The sequence below is a fragment of the Sorex fumeus genome, unplaced genomic scaffold (genome assembly GCF_029834395.1).
Source record: "Sorex fumeus unplaced genomic scaffold, SorFum_2.1 ptg000100l, whole genome shotgun sequence".
Lineage (NCBI taxonomy): Eukaryota > Metazoa > Chordata > Mammalia > Eulipotyphla > Soricidae > Sorex > Sorex fumeus.
In genome coordinates, this window is record NW_026606157.1 from 1,539,817 (window position 1) to 1,565,807 (window position 25,991).

A 25,991-nucleotide genomic window follows, 5' to 3' on the forward strand; every position below is an offset into this window, starting at 1 on the left:
AAGAAGAAGATAAAATGAAGGAGAGGACTTTGAGGTCTACAAGGAGACTAGGATGATGGAACTCTGATGACTGGGGCTATGACCAAAAGTATGACAATGATTGCACTGTAAGGGGAGAGATCAGACTACACTGGGGCGGAGACAGAAATAAACTGTCTGCTGACCAGCCCAGTCTCTGTTTCTTGGTTCCCCTAGTCCTTTGTCTATTGACCGTCATGGGGCCCGTTTCTCTGTTCCCCTGGTCCTTCATCCGTCCATCACCATGGGCCAGCCAGGGGAAAATGGTTCTTGGCCACGATCACTTGAGTCCCCCACGTGCCCACGGTTTCTCTTTGAAACTCACTCCTCACCCTGCTCACCAAAGTAAGTCCGTTCTGACCTTGCAGTTGAGTAGTCTGGCTTTGGACAGCCTTGATTTCTCTAAATGAACAAGTTGGTGTTTGTCTGGTGCTGAACCTGGCATCTCAGTAGAAAGCAGAGTCTCAGGTTCCTGAGCATTGGGGTGCTGTGGGGCTGGGGTCCACCTCATGCTGGCTCAATGCTCAGGAGTCATTCCCAGCAGTGCCCTGGGGAACCATGTGTGAAAAGTGCCAGGAATCGAACCAGAATTGGTGGCATGCAAGGCGAGTGCCTCTCCTGTGTTCTATCTCTCTGGCTCCTGAATATCATTTTTTTTTTTTCTTTTTGGGTCCACCTGGTGTTGCACAGGGGTTACTCCTGGTTCTGCATTCAGGAATTACTTCTGGCAGTGCTCAGGGAACCATATGGAATGCTAGGAATCAAACCCTAATTGGCCACGTGCAAGGCAAACGCCCTACCTGTTGTGCTATTGCTCCAGACCCTGAATATCATTTTTCAAAAATTGTTTTTGAATCACTGTGAACTACAGTTACAAAACTTTCATGTTTGAGTTTCAGTCATACAATGATTGAACACCCATCCTCCACCAGTGTACATTCTCCACCACCAGTGTCCCCAGTATAGCCCCCTTTCCAACTCTCCCCTTGCCTCTATGGCAGACAATTCCCTCCATTTCAATTCAGTTCTGTTCCTTCCATCTTTAAAAGTCTCTTGAGAGACTTCTGAAGGATGTTGGCTACATGTCTTTGGCTCAACTGGGATTTTCTTGGGAAGAATCTGGAAAATGAAGGGGTTGTGTTAGATGACTTCTAAGCATCTCTCTATTCTCTCCCTTTGACTCAGTCCGTTCTTGAGCACCAAAAGGAGAGTTTCAAAGGTAGCTGAGAAAAGGGAAAAAGCAACCAGTGGCTGATTTTTAACTGAAAGAAGATGGGGACAATTCTTTGGATTTCTTGCACAGACAAAGCCTTGGCCTTGGAATACATCCATGATTGGAATCACCAGGGACTATGATTACCAAGGAACACAATGATAGTTAGGTGCTGTAGAGGCATTTTTTGTAATCCAAGTCAGAACAAACAGAAATTTTGTTTAAAACATGGTCAGGAAAGAGAGTTTTGGCTGCTTGTCAAACCAGGACCCGTGACAGGGATTTTGTCTTTTGCACAGCACGTTTGCTCATTCAGCAAATGGTTCCTGCTGTCTCTGGGGAAGTATTGCTCTGGGCCCTGGGTCAGTCCCTGCTCTCCCAGAGCTTCGGTCTGCTTTGGAGACTGGACGTCCAGCCAGAGTGACATAGTAGTAGCTAGTGTCTTCAGTATTTCTCATTTATTTCATTCTGCTTCAAGAAATTAGACAAATATATTTAAACCTTGCCTGAAAATGGGTCATGAAAATAGATATACTGGCCTCTTTCCTATTTCATTGAAGTGGGGGTGGGGGGAGAGGGAGGCAGGATGGATCACACTGGCAGTGCTTGGGGCTTACTCCTGGCTCTGTGCTCCAGGGATGGTTTGCAGTATCAAGAATCTGTAACTGGAGTCAGTGCTGTGCAAGGCAAGTGCCTTATGCCTTGTACTGTCTTTCTGGCTCTTTACTTCACTTTTAAAAACTTACTCAGACAGAGGCTGGAACAACAGCACAACGGGTAGGGCATTTGCCTTGCATGCAGCCAACCTGGGTTCGATTCCCAGCATCCCATATGATCCCCTGAGCACTGCCAGGAGTGATTCCTGAGTGCAGAGCCAGGAGTAACCTCTGAGCATCGCTGGGTGTGACCCAAAAAGCAAAAAAGCAAAAAACCAAAAAACAACAACTTACTCAGACAGTTATCAGGCGTGTTGGAACTCATTTCTGCCATTTGTAAAACATAACGTTTTTGTTGTTGTTGTTGTTGTTTTTTGGGGGGCATCACAGGTCATACTTGGTGATGCTCAGGGATTACTCCTGGCTCTGCATTCAGGAATTACTCATGATAGTGTTTGGGGGACCATATGGGATGCTGGGGATGGAACCTGGGTCTGCCATGTGCAAGGCAGATGCCCTACCCATTGTACTATATCACTCTGGGCCCAAGACTGATTTTGAAGATGGTAATTTTCCATTGCAAAATTTTCACTGAAATTAAAAGAAACAAATTTGGAGTAGAATTTTAGACCTCAAAGTTCAGCAAATCAGAGGATGCTTGTCCAGCAATTCTGTATCACGTGCTATGAGTCAGACACTGTGCCTGGGCTTTAGTGATGTGCTACTATGTGCTATGCTAAATACTTCAAGCTTTCTGTGTTAAGCCTCTCAATAACTCTTTGCAGGAAATGGTGTTATGATCCTCACTTCACAGATGAACAAACCACTGAGAGTTGTTCAGCACTACCACGTTCAGACCAGAATTCACATGTGTTTTTTTGTTAAGACCGGGTGCTCTCCACACTTCATCTTTTTGTTATGTTTTTTGAGGTGGAGCAGGAATACCTGACAGTGCATAGGGGTTACTTCTGGCTCTTCACTCAATAATTACTCCTGGTAGTGCTCCTGGAGTCACGTGGGATGCCGGGGATCAAACCTGGGTCTGTTGCATGCAAGGCAAGTACCTGCTATACTATTGGCCCGGCCCCAACACACTTCATCTTTTGGTACTGAGGGCGACTTATTAGCTATGCAGAAAAAGGCAAGTGGGTAGCTGCTGAGTAATTTTATTTTGATTCTTTCAGTTAGAGTTGCATGTATTTATGTAAAAGATATTCCCTTTATTACCATGCATTTTTTTGGCCTACTGGACGGAGGGTCAGTGTAGGGGTGAGGCGATGTGGTGCTGCTTGGGCCCTGCAATGCAGGGGATAACCTGGGCCACCCCCGGTTGGTGCTGGGGACCCCCAGGACTGCACCCTGTGATACACGGGGGACTGTGGACCAGGAAACACTTACAATCTAACTGGGCCAGCCTCAGTGCAAGGCATGTGGCTTAACCCCTGTACCTACTCTCTGGCCCCAAACTTTTTTTTTTTCTTTTTGGATCACACCTAGCAATGCACAGAGGTTACTCCTGACTCTGCGCTCAGGAATTACCCCTGGTGATGCTCAGAGGACCATATGGGATGCTGGGAATCGAACCCAGGTTGGCCATGTGCAAGGCAAACGCCTTACCTACTGTGCTATTGCTCCAGCCCCTGGCCCCACACTTTTGCTTTTGTAAAAGCCTGGCAATCGTGCTGTGTGTTTCTCAGATTCCGTACAAAATCAGCCCTGCCTGCGGTTGTAACCTTCAGATTATAAACAAAGACGAGGAAGTGGGAACCATAGTACAGCCCACGTGCAAGGCAGCCCATGTGCAAAGGTGCTGTCCTTGCACACGGCCGACCCGGCTTCGATTTATAGAACCTCTTCTGTTCCCCTCTCCCCCACCACGAATGATCTTTGAGTGCAGAGCAGCAATAAGCCCTGACACTGCTGAGTGTGGCCCAGAAATCAAGGGGAAAAAATACTAAAAATATTTGATACTTTTGCTAGTTGAGATAGTTGTTTTAGTTTTGAGCCATTAAAAAAAATTATAAATCCTAGGACTCTATGGTTGTTTGAAAATTGGTTATCCCTTTAGTTATGAGAAAAAGTTTGTGAATCTAGATGTCAGGGAAAAGTGACCTAAATGACTTTTAATGAATCCATTAATTCATTAATATTGGAAGGCAAAAACATTGAATATTTGACAATATTTAATCCCTGCTTCAAAAAGAATAAAGTCATATATTCTTGACTTATGAAAATTTAGCACTGAGACTAAGAAGGGGATTAACATTTTTTATTCTTTAATTTAATTTATTATTGTTATATTTTGGTTTGTGGGACACATCTGGCAGTGGCCAGAGCTTACTTGTGGCTCTGTACTCAGGGATCACTCCTGATGTGGCTCAGGGGGCCGTATGCTATGTTGGGGGTTGACCCTCTGTCAGCTACGTGCACAATAAGTGTCTTAGCCCCTATGCTATCTCTCAAGTCCGAAAATTAATTTTTAATTCAGAATTATTTACGATAAAAATACTGAACAAAAGCATGTATAGAGAAAATGAACAGAGAAGTGCTCAGCTGCCCTCATAGTTCATGAACAGCTGGAAGCTTTTCCACAAATACCACATGCTCCTTAGACAAGCTGCCACGCTGGTCACTTTTATTCATTGAAGTACTGGAAACGCTAGCCAGAGCAATTAGACAGGAAAAAGAAATAAAATGTGTCAAAATCAGAGAGGAAGAAATGAAGCCCTTGCAGGGGACGTACCATTAGATTAAGGAGATCCAATTAGAAGCCTGATGGAATTAATAATTGAGTTGAATGAAGTTGCAGGGCTCAGAATCACTGTCACTATCCTCCCGTTGTTCATTGATTTGCTTGAGTGGACCCAGTAATGTCTCCATTGTGAGACTTGTTGTTACTGTTTTTGGCATATCGAATTCGTCACAGGGAGCTTGCCAGGCTTTGCTGTGTGGGCGAGATACTCTCGGTAGCTTGCCAGGCTCTCCAAGAGGGGTGGAGGAATTGAGCCTGGGTCGGCTGCATGAAAGGCAGATGCCTTGCTCCAGCCCGAAAAACAAGAAAGAATCATAAAGGAAATAGTGGCTCCCTATATATGATTCTGAATCATTCCCTTCAATTTCTGGGTTTTTTGGGGGGGAGGGGAGATGGGGGAATACCTAGCTTTGTTCAGGGCTTACTTCTTCCTCTGAGCTCAGCGAATACCTGGTGATACTCAGAGGACCAGATGTGATGCCCGGGATTGAACTGGGGTCAGCTTCCTGCAAGGCAAGCTGCTTACCCACTATCCCTCTAGTTCCTGGGTTTGTGTGTGTCCATGAGTGTGTGTGTTTCTGTGAGTGTGTGTGTATGTGCGTGTGTGTGTGTGTGTGTATGTGTGTGTGTGTGTGTATGCCTTTAGGTGTCATCTAGGCATCTCTGGCAAGAACACAGAAATGAAACTTACTGTGCACCCATTACTTCCAATTAGGTGGCACTCGATAATGGTGTATTCCAGGTTTCTACTGCAGTTATTGGTTTGGTTGGTTTGGTTTTGGTTGGTTGATTGGTTTTTGGCACACTCAGTGGTGCTAGGGGCTGTTCCTTGGCAACCTGCTTGAATATTGTTCCTGATAGTACCCACTCAGGGAACCATGCCATGCTGGGCATCATTCCAGTCTCCTGGCATACAAAGCCTGTGCTCAGACCCTTGAGTTCTCTCTCTGACCTCTGTGAAATTAAATTAAAAAATTTTTTATGCAGAGTTAGTGAGGGGGGTTGGGTACTCTCATCTGTGCTCAGAATCTGTCGGCTCTGCGCTCAAGGGGTCATTTATGCTTGTGGAGCTGGGGGTTGAACTGGGGTTGACCACATGCACGGTGAGCACATTCGCCTGTGTACAATCTTTCTGGCCCCAATACCTACAATTTTTTTTTTGGGGGGGAGTGGTATTGGGTATCACATCTGGAAGTACTTGGGGACCCATGCAGTGCTGGAGATTAAATGGGGAAGGGGTTTCCACATGCAAAAGTGCATTCCAGCCCTTTGAACCATCTTTCTGGCCCCATACAAAATCTATAAAGCATTAATTGTGTTTGTGTTTTCAGACCACACCCAGCAGGTTCTTCTGGGGGCCCCGTGGTGCCGGGAATTGAGGCGCTGATATGGGATTGCCTGCTTTAAGGGGAAGCCTTAATCATCCACTAGCTGTCAACCCCCATCCCCAATACTGTTTATTATTTTGGGGGGATTTGGCTGCCACACACCACTGTACTCAGGGCTAAGACCTGGTGCTGTGCTCAGGGATTGCTCCTGCCTCTTCCTGGTGGACCACAGGGTGGCATCAAGGACCAGAACCCACCAGGCCAGCCAACACACCGGGGCACCTGCTGTTCCTGGCGCTCGATGCTTCCATGACGGGGCCACTCTCTGCTACCCCCCCCCCCCCCCCCCCGAGCTCACGGCCACTGAGCAGCAGAGTCCCAAGGGTCAACGCAGGAGAGGAAGATGGTGGCAGAGAAGTTCCGCTGTTGGGAAATGGGGAGGAAGCCAATGACGGCCGGGGGAGGCATTTCTGCAGAGAAACGGTCCACAAAGTGCCTGCCATGTTCCATTAAGGGAAGGAGCCCGGTTTTCCAGATTTCTAGTGTAATCTGACTCTCGCATGAGGGCTGTGAGGAATAGTTGAGTGGCAAAAGAAGAAAAACCCCTCAGATCCACCCTCTCTGTGAAACAAAAGAGCCAACAGAACCGTTCGGTGCCTGTTTAGACTTTAAATGGGGCGCACTTGGATAGGGGCTCACGCAGCCTTGCCTTAGAAGTCTCAACTTTTCATTGTCAGCAGGAGCGACATGGTCCCGTCCTTTATTATTCTGAGACGGTTCTGGTAAGCAGAAACATTCTATAATCATTTGGGTGTGTTGTGTCATTAAATTATTCAAAGTCCTCCACAGTGCCTATGCAGTTGAGAAACAAGTGTGTTTTTTTCTTTTTCCTTTTTTTTTTTTTTTTTTGCTGTTGGTTTTTAAAAACTTCTGAGCCCTGTGGATTTTAATTGTGAAGAAAGCGAGGAAAGCTGGGAGCCCTCCTTTAAACTGGGCTGTTTCTGTCGGGAGAGAAAGACTAGTAAATGAGACAGCAGCAAGCGCCCCCAAGGATGCGATTTAAACATGTCAGTAGAAATTGTTTAAGTGGAGAGCTCTGGCCCTTTTAAAACACAGCCTGTCGCTCGAGGATTGGGTCACCTTGAAATGTGTTCATCTTTGAGTTCAAGGCATAAAAAGGCGCTTTGAAACGGCGCCGGCAACTTTGGTGTGTGTTGTGTGCGTGTCTCTGGCTGTACCTCTCCTCAGCCCGCCGCAGCCGTAACACTCAGTTCCCTGGAAACCAAAGTGGTTGCAAGAGAAGAATAAATGTTTCATCTCCGCTCCAGCAAACTCGACAGATTTTTTTAAACGTTGAGGCACTTGGCTTGCAGCTCCTGCCTCCCTTTGTACAGGCCGGCCCTCCTCCCCCGAAGCAGAGGCACAGACGGGAGCAGCTGTGGTAATTACTGCCCGGGAGGGGCCCCGTAGCTGGGGCCTCGGTTCTTGGGGATCGCGGTTAATGATGTCAGGGTGCTGGTCTTGACATCATTAACTCGGGGATGTGTAAACACAGGCAGGCCCGGGCAGAACGTCCAGAGGAAGTATGTTTGGAATCTATACTCGGGAAACTTTCCTTTCTAGTCTCACTACCACCAGGTGTGTGTGTGTGTGTGTGTGTGTGTGTGTAAGAGAGAGAGAGAGAGAGACAGACTTTTCATCAAAGCATCTAACCTTTAAGATTTCTTTTTTTTCCTTTTTTATTGGTTTTTGGGCCACACCTGGCTGTGCTCAGGGCTTACTCCTGGCTCAGTGCTCTGAGATCAGTCCTGGCGGGCTTGGGGAACTGTATGAGGTGCCAGGGATCAAACGTGGGTTGGCCATGTACAAGGTGAATGCCCTACTGTGCTGTGGCCCTAAGCTGTTTGCAGTTTTATCCCAATGTTTATGGTTTGACATTGAACTCAGTGATTATTGTGTTTAAGGCATAAAGAGAACGTTTGTGTTTGAATAAACTTTAATGAAAGTTTCAGAGACTGTTTTCTAGGGAAACAGGAGTGTTCACACATGTATAAAACTACTTAAGAGGGCTGGAGTGATAGTTCCGCAGGTAGGGAGGGTGTTTGCCTTGCATGCGGCCAACCCGGGTTTGATCCCTAGCATTCCATATTGTGCCCCGAGCACTGCCAGAAGTAATTCCTGAGTGCAGAGCCAGGAGTAACCCCTGAGCATTGCTGGGTGTGACCCAAAAAGCAAAACAAACAAACAAAAAAACCCAAATCCCAAACCAAAATCAAACTATTTAAGAGATAGGGCATCAATCTCAAAGCAGGGAGCAGTTTTAGCACTGGTCCAACCATGCCCCATGGTTGCTAGCTCACATAGTCACTTACCCAGGTAAGAAGCAACATCCTATTGTCCTGTTCTAGGCTTAAAGACTTCAGTGAGGAGACCATGGCATCAGACTTGGGTCTGGTGAGGGACTCAAGTTCCATCAGGGAGCTTTTGTTTCTCCACTATGCAGAGAAAACTTAAAATATTGCAGATCATTTTCCAGAGAAGAAACACAAGCAAGTGTTGGAGAGAGAGTCAGAAAATTGAGCACATGCTTGGAATCAGGAGACCCAGGTACCGTTCCTGGCACCTCATGGTCCCCCAAGCACTTGTCGGGAGTGAGCACTGAACCTGAGCACTGCAGGGTATGCCTTCCCCATGGAAATAAATAATAAACCTAGAATATATTGTAGTCTTGTATCTCTCTAGTGAAGTTTATTTGCCCTTTGCGGGCAGTGAAGGAGAGAAGGCTGAGCTTTGAGTGTAACTTCCTGCCATCACTCTCAAACATCCCCGGGAGGGTAACCTTGCCAAAGCAGCACAGTGGGGTGATGAGGGGACACAGCTCCCTGTTTCACGTGGGGCAGCGTTCATTCTCAGACAGCCACTGAAAGGTAGGGTGGGGACATCTCTCGGAGTAAGCAAAGGTGCCTTAGGAGTTTCATCAGTGAGAAGCATTTCCATGGGTCTGTCTGCAGGCAGGAACAAGCTCCCACTCTCACTTGCATCTGGAAACTCTCGTTTGGCGGCAGAGTTCCACCATAAGGGACAGGAGCAATAGTACAGCGGGTGGGGCACTTGCCTACTGCCTGACTTCCCTGGGTTCAATCTCTGGCACCCCATTTGGTCCTCTGAGCCCTGCAAGGATGATCCTGAGTGCAGAGCTGGGACTATGCCCTGAGCATTGCGACCCCAAAACTAAACAAAAACAAAAAGAAAAACTTCCCCGAAAAATCAAACCCCGAATTCCACTGCATGTGTCCGAGAGGTGTGGGAGATAGCTGTCAGCAAATCAGTTCATTCCATACGCTGCAGCGCTGGCATCACCCAAGAAATCTCAGGAAAAGCCACAGTTCTCGCAACTTCTCGATGGTTCCGCAGTTTGGGTGCTTGACGGTCTTCTCTTTGTAGTTATTAGCAATACTTTTTTTTTTTTCTTCGTGCGAGGCAAGGGCCTTTACCTGCTGTACTATTGCTCCGGCTGCACACCAACGTTTGAAATTCTTTTCTATCACTCACATTCCATGTACGAGCAGCTGCTAATTATCCCTCCTAATTGGAAATCAAAATAGAGGTAGGTCAGAACCCTGTAATCTCCAAGTGTTATTTTAATTAATAGTTTTTCAATTTGCTCCTTATTCTTCTTCTTCGAGGGATTTCAAGCTGGAAATGGGGAATGCTCAGAGACTGGTGTGGGGTGCTTGGCATGTGGGGGGCCCAGCCCAGTCGGCCCCCTGAGCATCTCTCTAGGGATGACCCCATCCCACCTCAGCAGTGGAGCCTTGGGAGTCAGCCCCATGGAGCTGCAGCTGGGTCTGGCCCCAAACTCAGATTCAACGACAGGAATTTTGCTCTGAAATTCGTCTCTTGTGCTGGGCAGAGAGCACAGAGGGCTGGAGCCCATGTCTGGCCAGCACATGGCCTGGCTTCCCAAGCACCTCCCAGAGTAGCACAGATGGCCCCCAGCATCTCTGGGAAGCTGCCTTTCGAATAATTATAAAATAGAATTCAGATCTTTTATGGGGGGAGGTATGGACTCTGACGGTAGTGCTTGGGGACTGTGTGGTGTCGGGAGGACGTCGGGGCACCTTTCACGCGCAGAACACATGTTCCAGTCCTTTGAAACCTCTCCCCAACCCGGTCCCACTCCTGTGTTTGCATTTGGAGACACAATGAGAACAGGAAGAGGTCACAGGGGATGCAGAGAGATAGTCTAGAGGGTGAGGCACTCTCCTCACAGCGGCTGACACAGTGTCCCAGCAACACCTATGGCTTCCGAGTTCTGCCAGGAATGATTCCTGAGCACCGCTGGGTGTGCGGTGCTCACACACAGACACACACACAAATACTCCACATTCCCAGTTTGTCTTGAGTCCTGAGAGTCAGCTGATAATAGGGATTCTTCTTTTTTAAAATTTATTTTTAATTTATTTTTTGCTTTTTGGGTCACACCCAGCAATGCACAAAGGTTACTCCTGGCTCTGCACTCTGGAATTACCCCTGGTGGTGCTCAGGGGACCATATGGGATGCTGGAAATAGAACCCGGGTCTACTGCATGCAAGGCAAACACCCTACCCTACCGCTGTACTATCGCTCTAGCCCCAGCATTCTTCTTTTGAGACATAAAAATTTTACTTCCAGGTGCAGACCTTCCCATCCAGAAATTTCCTTCCTTCCTTCCTTCCTTCCTTCCTTCCTTCCTTCCTTCCTTCCTGTGCAGTTGGGAAGAGTTGGCTGTAGGGTTTCAGGGTGGAGTGGGGGCAGCCTTTTTCTTCATAAAGTCTGCTCAATTTCTTTCTTTTTTTCTTTTTTTGTTTGGCTTTTGGGTCACACCCAGTGATTCTCAAGGGGTATTCCTGACTTTGCACTCAGGAATTACTCCAGGCATTGCCTGGCGGACGATATGGGATGCCCAGGATCCAACTGGGCTCGGCTGTTTGAAAGCCTTACCCACTGTACTATCGCTCTGGCCCCAAATCTCATCATTTTCTGATTAGAAGCCTTAGCAGTCAGGGTCTGTTGCTGTTAAATCCCGCCCTGCAGACAGGATAGCTCTCTCTGTGAAAACTAAACAGAGTCCCGGGGCCAGAGTGATAGTACAGTGGGTGGGGTGTTACCTTGCACGTGGCCAACCCAGGTTCCATCCCTGGCATCCCATATGGTCCCCCCAAGCACCGCCAGGAATAATTCCTGAGTGCAGAACCATGAGTAACCTCTGAGCAATGCTGAGTGTGACCCAAAAAGCCAACCAAAAAAAAAAAAAAAAAGAAAAGAAAAAAGAAAAGAAAATTAAACCAGTTCCACCTCAAGACAACTAATTCCCTACAAATACCTGCGGAGTGGTTTGGGAGTCCTCTGCAGAGCTGGTGCAGGGAGCCTGTGTTCCTGGGGTGCACCAGCAGGGGGCAGCCACATGCAAGGCAAGTGCCCTACTCACTATACTAGGGAACTGTTAGATAGGCTTCTCTGGGCACCTAGAACCATTGATCAGATCTTAAAGCATTGCCCAACGGGAACGAGAGTTTCCTAGTTTCTTGATGTGCTGCTCTAAAACTGACGATTCTCTCTGGGCAGGAGGCCCCAGTACAGGCTCTGAGGAACTCCCCTCAGAAGTTTCCCCACAGCCCAGGGAGTTGGAAGCCCATGTTTGGAAATCTAAGTGTGGCTGAATAGGTGATCATTTAGGTGATGATGTCTTGTCATGTGTCTCATAACGTATCATGATGATTTTTTTCTTCATGGGAACGAAGGTCTAGTCCGTATAATGACACAGTCCCCTTCCTCGAGGAGGGTTAGTGTCCCAGGCCTGTTGTATCAGGGCCGTCAAAGAGAAGTAAAAAGACATTCACAGATATACACCAGTGACAGGCAGGCCCTCCACTGACCTGTCTCCATGGAGGCTTCCACGGGCATCACAGTGAACTGGGAGAGTGTTTGTGACCATCTGAGACCATGTTCCAAGCAGTGGGATTTTCATAGGGTGGCTTTTTCAGAAGAGAATCAATGCCATAAGGTTACCCAAAAGCTTTATACTTCAGACCCCTCCTGCCTCCTCAGAGAAGATTATTTTTTTTTTCTTTTTGGGGTCACACCCAGTGATGCTCAGGGGTTACTCCTGACTCTTCACTCAGAAATTACTTCTGGAACTGCTCAGGGGACCGTATGGGATTCTGAGGATCGAACCTGGGTCGGTTGCACGCAAGGCAAATGTTCTCCCACTGTTCTATCACTCCAGCCCCTTCAGAGAAGATTCTGTGGTGCTGATGAGACTCAGTGCCTGGGAGTCGCTTCTCCTGGGTAGGAGCTACCAAGGGGCCCTTGTGAAGGGCATGACAAAGGCCAGATGGGGTCTTTGCTTTTCCCCAGACCCCATCATGAAGAACAAGGGTTATTTGATGAAATGAAAGAGGAGCAGATGAAGTGTAATAGAATGAGAGAGATACTTGGGTAATCCATCACCCTGGGAGGCACCAAGGTAAATTCTGCGGCTGCTGTAACCACAGGGCTGAAGTGTTTTCTGACCATTGCGAGGACATTTTCAGCAGTGGGGCCTGATCCGGTGTGGTGTCACCGTGCTCCATCCTGCTATGGACGGTAAATGAGATCTCTGGTGTCGTGGAACGTGTGCGAGCTGCTGTTGTTGTCCTGACCTTCCGTGGGCACTGTACTGGGGAAGGCAGCTGTCCCCAGCTGTCCCCTTCCTGTTTCAGGCCCTCTTCCCTTGTGAAGAGACAATCTTTTTTTTTTTTTTTAAATGAAAAGTGATTGTGGTGCAAAGTGCCACTTCCACAAGATGATGTTCTGGACATCGAGACTGTATGGAACCCTGGAAATTTGCGCAAGAGCTGATGTGATATATTCACTGCACACAGAAATAAAAGGTCAATAAAAGGGTCAATGAGTGAGATGCTGCAGGCATTAATTAGGTTGGTTGTGCCGGTTATATCAAAACTTACAGGGTCAGAACGATAGCACAGCGGGTAGGGCGTTTGTCTTGCATGTGGCCAACCCGGGTTCAATCCCCAGAATCCCATATGGTCCCCCAAGCACCGTCAGAGGTGACTCCTGAGCACAGAGCTAGTAATAATAATAATAATAATAATAATAATAGCACTGTAGCACTGTCCTCCCATTGCTCATCGATTTGTTCGAGCGGGCCCAGTAACGTCTCCATCTTGAGACTTGTTGTTACTGTGTTTGGCATATGAATACGCCACAGGGAGCTTGACAGGCTTGTGGGCGGTATACTCTCGGGAACTTGCCGGGCTCTCCTAGAGGGGCGGAGGAATTGAACTTGGGTTGGCCGTGTCAGCTGCGTGCAAGGCAAACGCCCTACCTGCTGTGCTATCGCTCCAGCCCAGCTAGGGCACTTGCTTTGCACATAGCTGGCATTGCAGATGGGTCCCCTGAGCTCCACCAGGAGTGATCCTGAGCACAGAGACAGGAGCGGTGTCCCCTCCCGCCCCCAAATCCCGTTGTGAGCTAGACACCAGCCTCACTAAGGAGAAGCCTCTGTCCCTGATGACTTGCCATCTGGCGTGTCTTTGCTTGTCCCCGCTGCTTCTGCTCGGGAAAATGTCCCATCAGCTCCGGGAACTGAATCTTTCAGGTTGAGTGGGAGATCACCAGGCTGGCGAGGAGGGGCGGGCTTCCGGCAAGGGTCCCAGGGAGACCATTGAGTCCAGACGGACTAGGAAGGGCAGGGAGGGCCAGGGCAGGAGGTGGAGCTGGCCGGGACATCCTGGGGTGCTCCCAGTGACCACAGCCCGGGAAGGGGAGAGATGACATGTGTTGCGGGACAGGAGGGACCATCCCTCTAAGGATCGTCTTGACATTGGCATCCCCAGCAGCTGACCCACTGCATTTCATTCACTTTTCTCCCCTCTATGCCTTGGCCAGTCTTTGAGAACCTCAATCACCTGTTTAAGTAGCAGAGACAAAGGAGAGCCTGCACAGGCTCCCAGGAGAGGGGTTTTCTCTTTCACCGCAGACTTGTCTGTCTGTCTCAGGCCTCTGGGCTCTGCCTGGAAGCAAATCAGTGTCATCGTGGGGAAGAAAACAGCTTTCACTTGCCTGACACTCGACTCCCCATTTTCTCTGTGAAGCTGAAGCCGCAGACAAGCAGCAAAACATACAATATCTTGGAGGAGCAGATGGATTTGAAATGTTAGAAATCTGTTTTGTTAAATGACTTTGGCTAACAAAATAATTTAATTATGAAAAATGTACACTGAAACTCTTCCACTTCCATTGGAAGAGTTCCATTTTCATTGCTATTTAAATAAGAAATCACTATTAATTGTTCACACTTGGAATTTCTGTACCGTTAATATTGATAAGAATCAACTGGGTTCATCAAAATGGGGTAAGGGGGAGAGTGATATCTTTTTTTGGTGGGTGGGAGGAGTCATACGCAGCTGAGCTCAGGACTGTACTCAGGGATCCCTCCTGCCGGTGGACCTTATTCAGTTTTGGGGGTTCGACCAGAGTTGGCTGTGTGCAAGTCAAGTGCCTTAACCTTCTTCTTCCATCCAGAGATTATCTTTTTTTTTTTTAAATTTTTATTAGTGAAACACCATGAGATACAGTTGTAGACTTACAAATTTTTGTGTTAGTGTTTCAATTATACAATGTTCGAGTACCCATCCCTCCACCAGTGCCCATTTTCTACCACCACTGATCCCAGTATCCCTCCACCCCCCATCCCCCTATCCCACCCTACCTCTGTGGCAGGGCACTCCCTTTTGTTCTCACTCTTCTTTTGGGTGCTGTGGTTTGCAAAAGAGGCAGTGAGTGGAAATCATGTTCAGTCTGTATTCCACTTTCAGCATGCATCTTCCATCCTGGGAGGATCCTCCCAACATCCTTTATTTGGTGCTCCCTCAGAGATTATCTTTTATAGAAGCATGTCTTCTTGGTTTTCTTTGTGGTAGATGCAAATCTTGTGTGTGTGTGTGTGTGTGTGTGTGTGTGTGTGTAAGTGTGTGTGTATGTGTTGTAACTCTGCAGTATGGAATCAATTTTCACCATCACATTACGCAGAATTATCTTATTGTGAGACATTTTCTGAGGAATAACTTCTTCCACTGTCATCTTTCAAGTCTCTTCTCAGAGGATGATTCTGCAGAAGCTTAAGGTTGTTCAAGGGTCACAGATGTTAGGTTCATGGTAGAAGTTAAATGAATGCATGCTCAATTTACTGTGAGGTCATCTACATTAAGGAGTGTGGGTGGATGAAGTCGAAATGCACGTGTCAGATGCTGTGTTTGCTGTTAGGGGCTCAAATGGGTAAGATTCTAATTCATAGGAGAAGTCCAGGAGACCGTGTTTCCAGGATTCCTTGGACCACCAAGCACACACTCTGTAGTAGAGATCAAGCCAGATGTTCACCCTAGCAGGGGAGCTGGCACTATTTGTGCCTAACGCCAGTGCTGAGGCCTGGGGGGTGGGGGGATGGCGGGTGGGAGAGAACAGGGCAGAATAATCCGCACCTCCAAGAGTGTCGAGTGGCTTGAGTTCTTGCCCTTTTTCTCGCTGCTGTTAGAACTATGTTGTGGTTTCTTTTTCTTTCCTTTATGCTGTTTTATTTGGGGGTAGATTTTCAGCAATGCTCAGGGAGTCAGTCAGTCCCTGAGGGACTAGATGTGGTTGCGGGCATTGAACTGTGGTTGGCAGTGAGCGAGGCAGGTACGTGCCTTAACCCCTGTACCGTCTCACCAGCCTCTCTGCCGTAATTTCTGATAGTTTTAATAGTTCTCTGAGTTTTTAAAATTTCCCTCCTCCACTTTCTTTTTGGTTTGGTTTGGTTTTGTGTCGGCCACACCCACTGATGCTCAGAGGTGATTCCTGGCACTGCACTCAGGAATTACTCCTGACTGTGCTTGGGGGGCCACCTGGGATGAAAGGTCGGCCTTGTGCAAGGTCAGTGCCCCCTCTGCTGTGCTGCGTCCAGGCCTGGAAAGTTCTCTGTTGAGGAAACAGTGGGCTGCATCATATCGGTGTCAACTGGATGTTTATCTGGTGGCTAAGGGCTGGTAATCAGCGAGTCCTTTAAACCTCAACAACAGTTCAGTTAAGGAGGCATGGGTTGAGCAGGAGCGGTAGTTCAGCAGGTAAGGAACTGCCCTTGCCTGGCTTACTGTAGAGCCCGCGTTCCTCCCCAACGCTGCATATATTCCCCAAGTTCTGCCAGAAGTGACTCTGAGCACAGTCAGGAGTAAGGGAGGGAAACTCAACCCTCCCCACCCTGAGCAGAGCCCTGGCAGCTGAAGACCTCCGGTTCCAGCCACAGCCATGCTTAAGACCACACTCCACACATTCAGGCAAGCCTCATGCATGAAGGAAACGGCAGAGGAACCCAGGTGTGGGGGATCCAGGGCGTAGATCTCCAAGCCCGCTCGGATTGGGACTTGGGCCTTCTCCACCCAGATCCCCCATCTTCCAGTATGTAGGCGTTACATCCACCAACTGCCCCCCGGCGCCGTGTAATCCCATCAACGGCCAAGACCCAGAGACTATAAAACTCTGCTCCCGGAAGAGAACAGCACAGAGTCTCCTGCCTCTGTGCCTGGCTGTCCTCACCGGGGCCCCTTGGAGGAGGGTGGGTTGAGTTTCCCTCCCCACCCCAAGCAGAGCCCCGGGAGCTGAAGACCCCAGAACATTTAAAAAAAAAAAAGGATGCATTAGTTTTTGCCTCCTGGCCTGGGTGCTCCCAAGTAAGTGCTACGTTCTTGCTGTCAGAATTTGATGCATGGCCTGTGAACACCCCCCCTCACCCCGTTCACTTAGGCATATTCCCACACCTTCTGCACATTCCAGATGAACGTGATATTTTTCCAAGAAGCATGCCTTTTCCTCCCCATCTGCCTTCAACAAGGTTATTTGTTGGGTAGTGCTCAATAAATAATAGATGGATAAATACATTCATTTGTTGTGTGTAAAAAAGAAAATCTCCGCTCTACGCGAACTCTGACACCAAACAGGATGCTTCATTCAAGGACTGGATAAAATGCATATATTCAACACAGCTTCAAACTTTTAAGAGTTTTTCTTCCTTCCCCTTCAGACCTGAGCTGGATCTCCAAAGTACAAGTGAATCAGCCGGCGGTGCTCAGGCGTGCCCAGAAGATCCAGACGCTCAGGAGTTTGAAGAAGGAGTGGCAGGTAAGGGCCCTTCTGGAACGTTCTCCTGCACGTCATTGCTCATGCACGGTCTCTCCCCTCAAGGCCACAATATTGAATTTCGCTCAAGATGCATCTAAACTTAAACGATTGCAGCTGTCCATGACTTATTTTAATAATTCATATATGACGATGATGGGTTAGAGAAAGATAACACATTTATTCCAAACAAGTTAAAAATCTTATCACTCTTGAGTGGCAAAGCCGCAAATGAATTTGTGGCATCTTTATTCATGAGTGAACCGAGTGGCATCTTTTTTCAGCACATTTCTTTCTTTTCTTTTTTTTTTTTTTTTAGACATACCTTCTTCGGTTGTCTTAAGTTTTCATTTTAAAACCTTAATGCCCAAATTCAGGAGTTCACGCTGAGGAACCCCTCAGGTCTCAGTTGACCTCCTTGGACCACCGTGTTTGCCTGGCTCTTCATTTTCATAAGTCATTTTTCAAAATTCAAGAACCGCGATTGGGGGGAGTTCCCGTGGTCAGCATCTTCTGGGGAGAGGCCCGCCCACCGACTGCCGGGGCACTTCAGGGCTGACAGGAATGCCAAGTGCATCTCATCGGGGGTAGGAGGCTGTCGTGATGGAATTTTTCGGGTGACATTTCACATATTGCTCATCTGTAGAAATAGCCAGATTGAAAAGCGAAGAGGAAGCTTATCAGAATGAGTTGGGAAAGAGGAATATTGTTCTGAAAATGGAATGGGATTAAATTGGAAAAAAAAAAAAAAGCAACCCAGCAACCCAGCCCACCTCCACTGAGTACTTAGAGACTGTATCATGTCTCTTGTCAGACTGTAGGGCTGGAAGGAAAGTGTCAGTGATAACCTCTCCTCCCTCCACCCTCCCTCCTGGGGCTCTCTGTGAATGAGTTAGGAGACATTAGATGGGGGGACGTGATCTATTAGGGGTTTCTCTTTGGGGTCTCTGCAGGGGAGAAACAAATTTAGGCCTTCTCCCCTACATTTCTCTCTGCCCCCCCCCTTTTTATTTTTTATTTTTTTTGCTTTTTTGAGTCATACCCAGCGATGCTCAGGGGTTACTCCTGGCTTTGCACTCAGGAATTACTCCTGGCAGTGCTCAGGGGACCATATGGGATGCTGGGAATCGAACCCGGGTTGGCCGCGTGCAAGGCAAGTGCCCTACCTGCCGTCCTATAACTCCAGCCCCCCCACCCCCTTTTCTTTTTGCATTTTGAGTCACATCTGGCAATGCCCAGGCTCAGCACTCAGAGGAACCATATGGGATGCTGGGGATTGAACCCAGGTTGGCCGCGTACAAAGCAAACACTCTACCTGCTGTCCTGTTGCTACAGCCCCCAATGTACCCCCTCTCCCGTCCCTCTTTTGATTTTGATTTTGTTTCAAGGCAACACCCAGCTGTGCTCAGGGCTTACTCCTGGCTCTCTGCGCAGGCATCACTCCTGGCAGATGCTGGGGGACTGTACGTGGTGCTGGGGATCAAACCTGGGTTGGTCACTTGCAAGGAAAGTGCCCCACCCACAGTGCAGTCTCTCTGGCCTCGGTCCCTACATTTTTAACCCCTTGTTGGTTACTCTTGGGTAGAGAATCATATGTCGGGGAACAATGTTGGTAGCAATTTTTCATGCACATCTCTGTCTACCCAGTGCTGGATTGAAGATGCATCTGTGTGTGTGTGTGTGTGTGTGTGTGTGTGTGTGTGTGTGTGTATGCTGTAGATCTACATTTTAGTGTATTTTTTAAATTAATTTTTTGTTGAATCACTGTGAATTACCAAGTTATGAAGATATTTGTGGTGTTTTCCAGTTTACAGTGTCCCAATTCCAGTCCCTCCACCCGTGTCCCCTACCCTCCACCAATGTCTTCAGCTTCCCTCCCATCCTCCGTCCCTCACAGCCTGTCTCTGGGCCAGGTACTTTTCCCGTCCCTGTTATCTGAGTGTCCCCTTCCCTAACTTATCCCCCCCACCCTCGTCCCAGTGGTGAGCTTCCTAATTGAAGACCAGTTCTGCTTTCGTTTCCGGGAGATGCTTCTTTTCAAACCTTGTCTTGCTTTCTTCAAACCAGGCTGCTTGGCTTCTGAAAGCTGTGTCCTGCATCGATCTTACCACCCTTGGCGGAGATGACACCGCTTCCAACGTTCAGAGGCTCTGCTATAAAGCCAAGTATCCGATTCGAGAAGACCTCTTAAAAGCTTTAGATATGCAAGGTAAAGGCAGCCTGGAGTATAGCATGACCAACGTTTGTTTATCTCTTTCTACTATTAATTACTCAAGCTAAGAATATTTAAGTCAAGATTCGGAAAATCATCTGGGAGAACAAACACAGGAGTCTCATTTTTAGGTCATTTTTGTTGTGGGTGGTTCTTTCTTTCTTTCTTTTTTTTTTTTTTTTTTTGCCATCATAGATTAAAGTTGCTGGGAGAGAATTTTTTTATATTTTCTTTCCAGTTCTTTAGTTTTGGAAATTTTCTGTCTAGTGATTCTAAATCCTGATTGTGATTCCCTAGCCACCGGTGCAAAAGCTGGCCTCATTACTTAATAATCACATCTCATACATAAAGTATTTTCTGTGAGTCAATGAAATACTATTGAGAATAGCATGCAAATGGGAAATAGTGGCGGCGCGTATATTAGCTTAGCTCTTTTGAAAAAAGTTACACTCACTCTGTTTGTCTACATGAAAGAAAGGACTTTCTAAAGTTGCCACGAGTTTCGAACCCTGTCATTTTAGCAGTGGAGGAGCCCACAGAGATTTGATCTCCATTATAAACGAGCAAGCCTCTCAGTGAGGAGAGTTCATTCCCACGCATCCTCATGTCTTGCCAAGACCATAGTCCTCGCTACTTGCCAGGCTGGTACGAGGTGCCAGATCTTTTTTATGGAGGGGTACCCAAGAGCCTGTGTAATAAATGCGGCTAGCCATGAGCCTTGGCTCAGCACCGATGGTTCATAGAGAACTTATAGCATTAAGCTGACTTAAATACTTTTTGAAGTATTTATTTCGTTTCTTTTCAGTTGACAGTACAAACACCTTATTTATAACAACTGAAAGTAACAGTGTAGGGATGAGTATGATAGAGCTGCTTTGTTTCAGGGTGGCTACTTGATTTTTTTTTTAATTTGATTTTATTCCCCAAAATGAGATTCCCGCTTCAGATTTATTATCTCAGGTGAAGGATAGAATAAGAGTAGTTGTTACATGTCATTTGTCTTTCCTGGCCTGAAAAATTCACTTCGCTTTTCCTTCCACCTTCCTGTTTGGATACAGTGGGTTTTGACATTTCTATGGGGGAAAAAAGTGTTTGTTTTGATTTGAGGGGAGCCACACCCAGCTTTGCTCAGAGCTTACTCCTGACTCTGTGCTTGGGAATCGCTCCTATTTTTTTTTTATTTTATTTATTTATTTGTTTATTTTTTTGCTTTTTGAGTCACACCCGGCGACTTAGTAATAAGGGGTTATTCTTGGCTCATGCACTCAGTAATTACTCCCAGTGGTGCTCAGGGGACCATATGGGATGCTGGGAATCGAACCTGGGTCAGCCGTGTGCAAGGCAAAAGCCCTCTCCACTATGCTATCACTCCAGCCGCCCTGAGAATCGCCTCTAGAGGCTCACAGTTGACCATACTTGGTGGTGGGGATCAAATTCGGTTCTGTTATGTGTAAGGCAAGCACCTACCCTGTTTTTTTTGGGGGGGGGTGGGAGAGGTAGGGGGAGAGGGAAAGTCTAGAAGTCAGGACCTCCAAATTTTCAGAAGTCTAAGAAAGTGGGGAAACTTACTGATCCAGAATTAGATAAGTCTTAGTTGGCCTTCAGAGAACAGTTCCACATTCATTTGTCTCTTGGGAGGAACCGAGCTTCGTTGTGAAGGTTTCAGAGCAAGGTGGACGGTGGGAAGATTTCCGTTTCTGTGGAGCCGGGTGGGGGGAGGGTCCGGGTTTCCCCGTCTCCTTTTGATTCCTGCTGGTGTTGCAGTGTGAATGACTCGAGGCATGTGGTGTGCATTGCCCATCCCCAGCAGCTGCTCGTGTTCTCTCTCCGCAGGCCTCACAACAGCTGCTGTGTGCGTGTACCCGGCCCGTGTGTGCGAGGCTGTGAAGGCGTTGAAGGCCGCGGGCTGTGCCATCCCCGTGGCCTCAGGTACGACCTGCTGTGGTGTTTCTTGCTGCTTTTCTGTTGCTTTAGCTCCAGAGCAAAATCGTTCAATATTGCTCTTTGATTCCATTGCATGTGCTGCATGGGTCATAATATTCATGTCTGGTGACATTAGCACACGCTTCCGAAGGAGCCCAAGAGTACCAAAGGAAAGCCCTTCCCTACATGCCCGAGAAGGCAGGACTGACTTGCTGCCCTTAAGAAAACAGTGATGGGGGCTGGAGCGATAGCACAGCGGGTAGGGTGTTGGCCTTGCATGCGCCAACCCAGGTTCGATTCCCAGTATCCCATATGGTCCCCTGAGCACCGCCAGGAGTAATTCCTGAATGCAAAGCCAGGAATAAAAAGAAAACAGTGGTGGGGGGTGGAGAGATGTGACTGGCCCTGGTTGGATGCCCAGCACCTCTTCTGCACCTCCAAGCCCCTCTAAAAGTGATCTTTGAGCACAGAACCAGGAGCAAGTGCTGAGCACTGCTGGGTATGGTTCACAGACCAGAAACCAAACAGACAAGAAAAAGAAAGGAAAAGAATATGAGATGATTGGGAGGAGCAGTCAGTTAAGCCAAAACCACAGTCCCGGGTCACGGGGGTCTGGATGAACTGCAACATTCTAGGGGGGTAAATGGTACAGTGCAAGCTTGTGAAGCAGGAGAGATTGATTTTGCAGGGACAGGTGATAGTCAGGGAGTGCTTCCTGGAGGAGGGGAGCACCATTTGGTCTTCAAGGATGGGGAGGAGCTTCCATAGGGAAGAGCTGGGTGGGCTCAGATAGGGCTCGTTCAGTGGTGTATTCAGGGGCCTGGCAACTGTTTTCAGTTGTTGGATCCCACGGTGGGAGAAGGAGCAGACACAGCCCCTGGGAAAAGCCCACTGTGACACGCAGGCTTCTTCCTGGAGACAGTGAAGGAGCAAGCCGTAAGGGTCCCATTAGCAGTGACCTGCCCTCATCTGCATCAGAGCACCTGGGCTTGCCATAGCTTGGGAAAGGGAAAGAGACGCAGTGATAGAGATGCCTGGCAGTCCATGGGGGTGGGTGGGAGGGTTGCCGTGAGAGCCAACTGAAGCCCGGGGGTGGGGGTGGGGAAGAAAAGGATCAGTTCAAGAGTCTGCTGCAGAGACTTGAGTGGGGGGTGGGGCAGGCCCGGGGGTCTGAACAGTCCCTAAGACGTCTGCAATGATGCGTCTGGAGCAGGGTTAGGTGCTAGTTTAAACGAACGCAGAACTATGGTTTTGCTAACGTAGTTGCCTGAGGCTTAGCACGTCTAGTTCTCATGGACAGAGTTATCAGATCATCACCAAGCTGTCCGAGAGACTCTCGCAACACTCTTGCTAAAAAAATATTATTATGATAGTTTATGTCACATTTATGATGATGTGACTCAGGGGGTTGGAGGCTACCCCGTCGGTGCTCAGGAACTATTCCAGGCTCTGCTCGGGGTTGGCCCCTGGAAGTGCTCAGGGAGCCTCATATAGTGTCAGGAATTGCCCTGGGCTGCGGTAGGCAAGGCAGTTACCTGCTTTATGATTGCTCTAGCCTGGTTTTGGTATTTACCATTCCGCCCTGTTAGTACCACCAAAGTGCTTGAGACCCTCCATCAGTGTTCTTGTAGTACCTCAAAAGATAATTTTATTTTTTTTTGGCATCACACCTGGTGATGCACAGGGATTACTCTTGGCTCTGCACTCAGGGATTACTCCTGGTGGTGCTCGGGGGACCTTATGGGATGCTGGGAATCGAACTCAGATTAGCCGCGTGCAAGGCAAGTGCCCTGTCTACTGTGCTATCGCTCCAGCCCCCTCAACAGATACTTTAGAAGCGTGAGCTGGTTTCCTAGAAAAGGAGTCTCTAAAGATCTTGAGTGGATTTTGTAGGGCTGCATCCACTGAAACACACTCGCCCCTCACAGTGCTCATCCACAGCGTGACTAGGAGCCCCAGAGTCAGCGGCAGCTCTCCCACTCCGGATGCTCATTTGCCATCAGCCTCGCCACGCCAAAATCACCACCAGGGCGGTTGGTGGCAGTGGTGGCAGACCCCAGGGACCCTGTTAGCAGCGGGGATGTGTGGGCTGTCTCAGGGCATGGGGGCAGGATGAACAATGGGCCCCTGAGATCGTGGTCACGCTGCTCTGCGATCGTGTCTTTCTTCTCCTGCGTGATTTCCCTGTTTCTGTGTCACCCTCTCAGGAGCTCCCTGATGTCGGGGACCACTTAGGCCTCCCCCCCACCCTACTTCCTTGCTGTCTCCTCTCGTCCCTGTGTTCTCTTGGGTTGTCTTAGGATGGGCTGTGGTGAGACTCTGTTGCACATGTGGTCACAGTAGCAGAACTGTAAGTCACGGAACAATCACGGTCAGCTGGATGCAAAGGAGGGTCCAGAACTGCCTAGTCCCCAGCAGCCCAGAGCCCCACCATCCGGGGGTGATTCGCCATGGGATGGTCGTGTGTTTCCCCATCACTGTTACCTTGAAGCTCCCTCCCCAGCATCTCTTTATTATTTTGCATGTCCCAGAGGTTAGGAATATTTATCCTAACCCCAGCGGTCTCTGCATTCTGTTCCTTCACACTTGGCCAGGGTCCGTGAACTTCTTCCGTGCCATTGATGCTTTGCTTTATTCTTTTTATTTTTCTAATTTTTGCTTTTTGGGTCACACCCGGGGATGCACAGCAGTTACTCCTGGCTCTGTACTCAGGAATTATTCCTGGCGGTGCTTGGGGGACCATATGGGATGCTGGGAATCGAACCCAGGTGGGCTGCGTGCAAGGCAAGGCAAATGCCTTACCTGCTGTCCTATTGCTCTAGCCTCGATGCTTTGCTTTAAATGGTCATTGATTTTATCTAGAATTCTTGCTCGAAATGCCAACCAGTTGAAATTTTAATCCTGTTCTCCCTCTCCTCCTCCTTGTTCCTGGACCCCTCCCTGTCCCTACCTAGTGGCCACTGGCTTCCCAGCTGGACAGACTCATTTAAAAACACGCTTGGAAGAGATCCGATTGGCCGTGGAAGATGGAGCCACTGAAATTGATGTGGTGATCAACAGGACCTTAGTGCTGACGGGCCAGTGGGAAGGTAGGTGGTATCTGACTCTGGGGGAGGTGTGGGTCTCCCCGGGTCATCTGGATGGCGAGGGCTGGGAGGAGAGGTGGTATCTGACTCTGGGGGAGGTGTGGGTCTCCCCGGGTCACCTGGACGGGGAGGGCTGGGAAGCTTGTTTTGGGGAAGTGGGAATTAATCTCTTCCAGGTGTGGTTAGGGTTGCTCACCCCTGAGCGGCCGAAAGTCCAGGCTACATTCCCCACAGTGGGAAAGACAATCTGGAACAATCCAGATTCGCAACTAGCAACTTCAGGTGCATTTGGGAGTCCTGTATGTTTGCTTAAAGAAGGTAGATTTCTAGGGGGACTTTTTCCTTTCTTCTGGAACGGAGCAGTAGATGGAATTAGTTTGGGTCTCTCTGATCTAGGCAACATGGATTTTTTTTTAGAGTGGGGCCATACCTAGCTGTGCTCAGGGCTTACTCCTGGCTCTGCATTCAAGGACCACTCGTGGCAGGGCTTGGGGTCCATCTGAAGTGCTGGAGAGAGCCTGAGTCAGCTGCATGTCAGGCAAGTGCCCTCTCCACTATGCTGTCACTCTGGTCCCAGACACATGCACTTTTGAGACTCCTTTACTCAAAGGTGTTTTTGTTTTGTTTTGGGGCCACACCTGGTGATGCTCAGGGTTTATTTCTGATCCCATGCTCAGGAATCACTCCTGGTGGAGCTTGGAGAACAATATGAGGTGCTGGGAATGGAATCTGTGTTGGCTTCTGGCAGGCACGCACCCTCCTTGCTGTACTATTGCTCTGGCCCCTCAAAGGATCTTTTTTTTTTTTAGGTATCTAGCTATTTCCATGCTGTAGATTATTGACTTTTATCCTGTGCTCTATTGTTTGGCTATTCTGTACATAAATCACTCCAGAGCAACCTTTTATGTAAAGTTTGTTTTGATGTACTGGCAAAAATTTAACTTTTATATGTTAATCTATGTGGATTTTGGAGGATGTGGGATTATTAATAAGTCCACAAGTCTGTTTTTACTCGTACTGTTCTTGCATGAAGCTCCTGTGAATATCATTTCATAGTCACCTCTGAGATTCATGATTTAGTGTCACTGATTACAAAAAGACGTTGCCTGTTCCAGGAACAAGCAACTGTTTTTTTTTATTATTGGACATTAAAGAAATATAATTTACCTGTCATGTGTGTAGGTGTGTGTGTGTGTGTGTGTGTATGTGTGTGTTTGTGTGTGTCTTGTTAGCTAAAATAAGATCACGATAGCTAAAATAAGTATAAGTGTATTTTCTTTCTACTGTAAGAAAAACGATATGGAGCTAGTTTAAGAAATGTTAGGAGGATCATAAGATTAAGCCAGAATATGTTGTCTCTTTAGATGATGAATATTAAGTAGATGAATATTGTTTTCTAATTAACTCGGTTATACCTGTTCACTGTCAAAAACAAAAACGCTCATCAGCAACAGAGGATGAGATTATTCCACACAGTCTCACTTCCTAAAAATAAGCCTTGACAGCCCCACAGTGCGGAGGCTGCCCAGACTCTCTGTGTACAAGACACACAGCCTCCACCCTTTTAAGAGTGTAAATTAAAAGTTAGGTTATATTTATCTATTTATTT

At 47.9% G+C, this 25,991-nt stretch overlaps 1 protein-coding gene across 1 annotated transcript in view; it reads left to right on the forward strand.

Annotated features, from left to right (window-relative positions):
- The window catches only part of DERA (deoxyribose-phosphate aldolase), a 94,974-nt gene that overhangs the window by 7,907 nt on the left and 61,076 nt on the right, over positions 1–25,991 (forward strand). The window contains exons 2-5 of the mRNA XM_056134633.1: positions 17,067–17,164; positions 19,229–19,370; positions 21,207–21,302; positions 24,251–24,385. Of these exons, the coding sequence (XP_055990608.1) occupies positions 17,067–17,164; positions 19,229–19,370; positions 21,207–21,302; positions 24,251–24,385 (471 nt within the window). The remainder of the gene's footprint in view (positions 1–17,066; positions 17,165–19,228; positions 19,371–21,206; positions 21,303–24,250; positions 24,386–25,991) is intronic.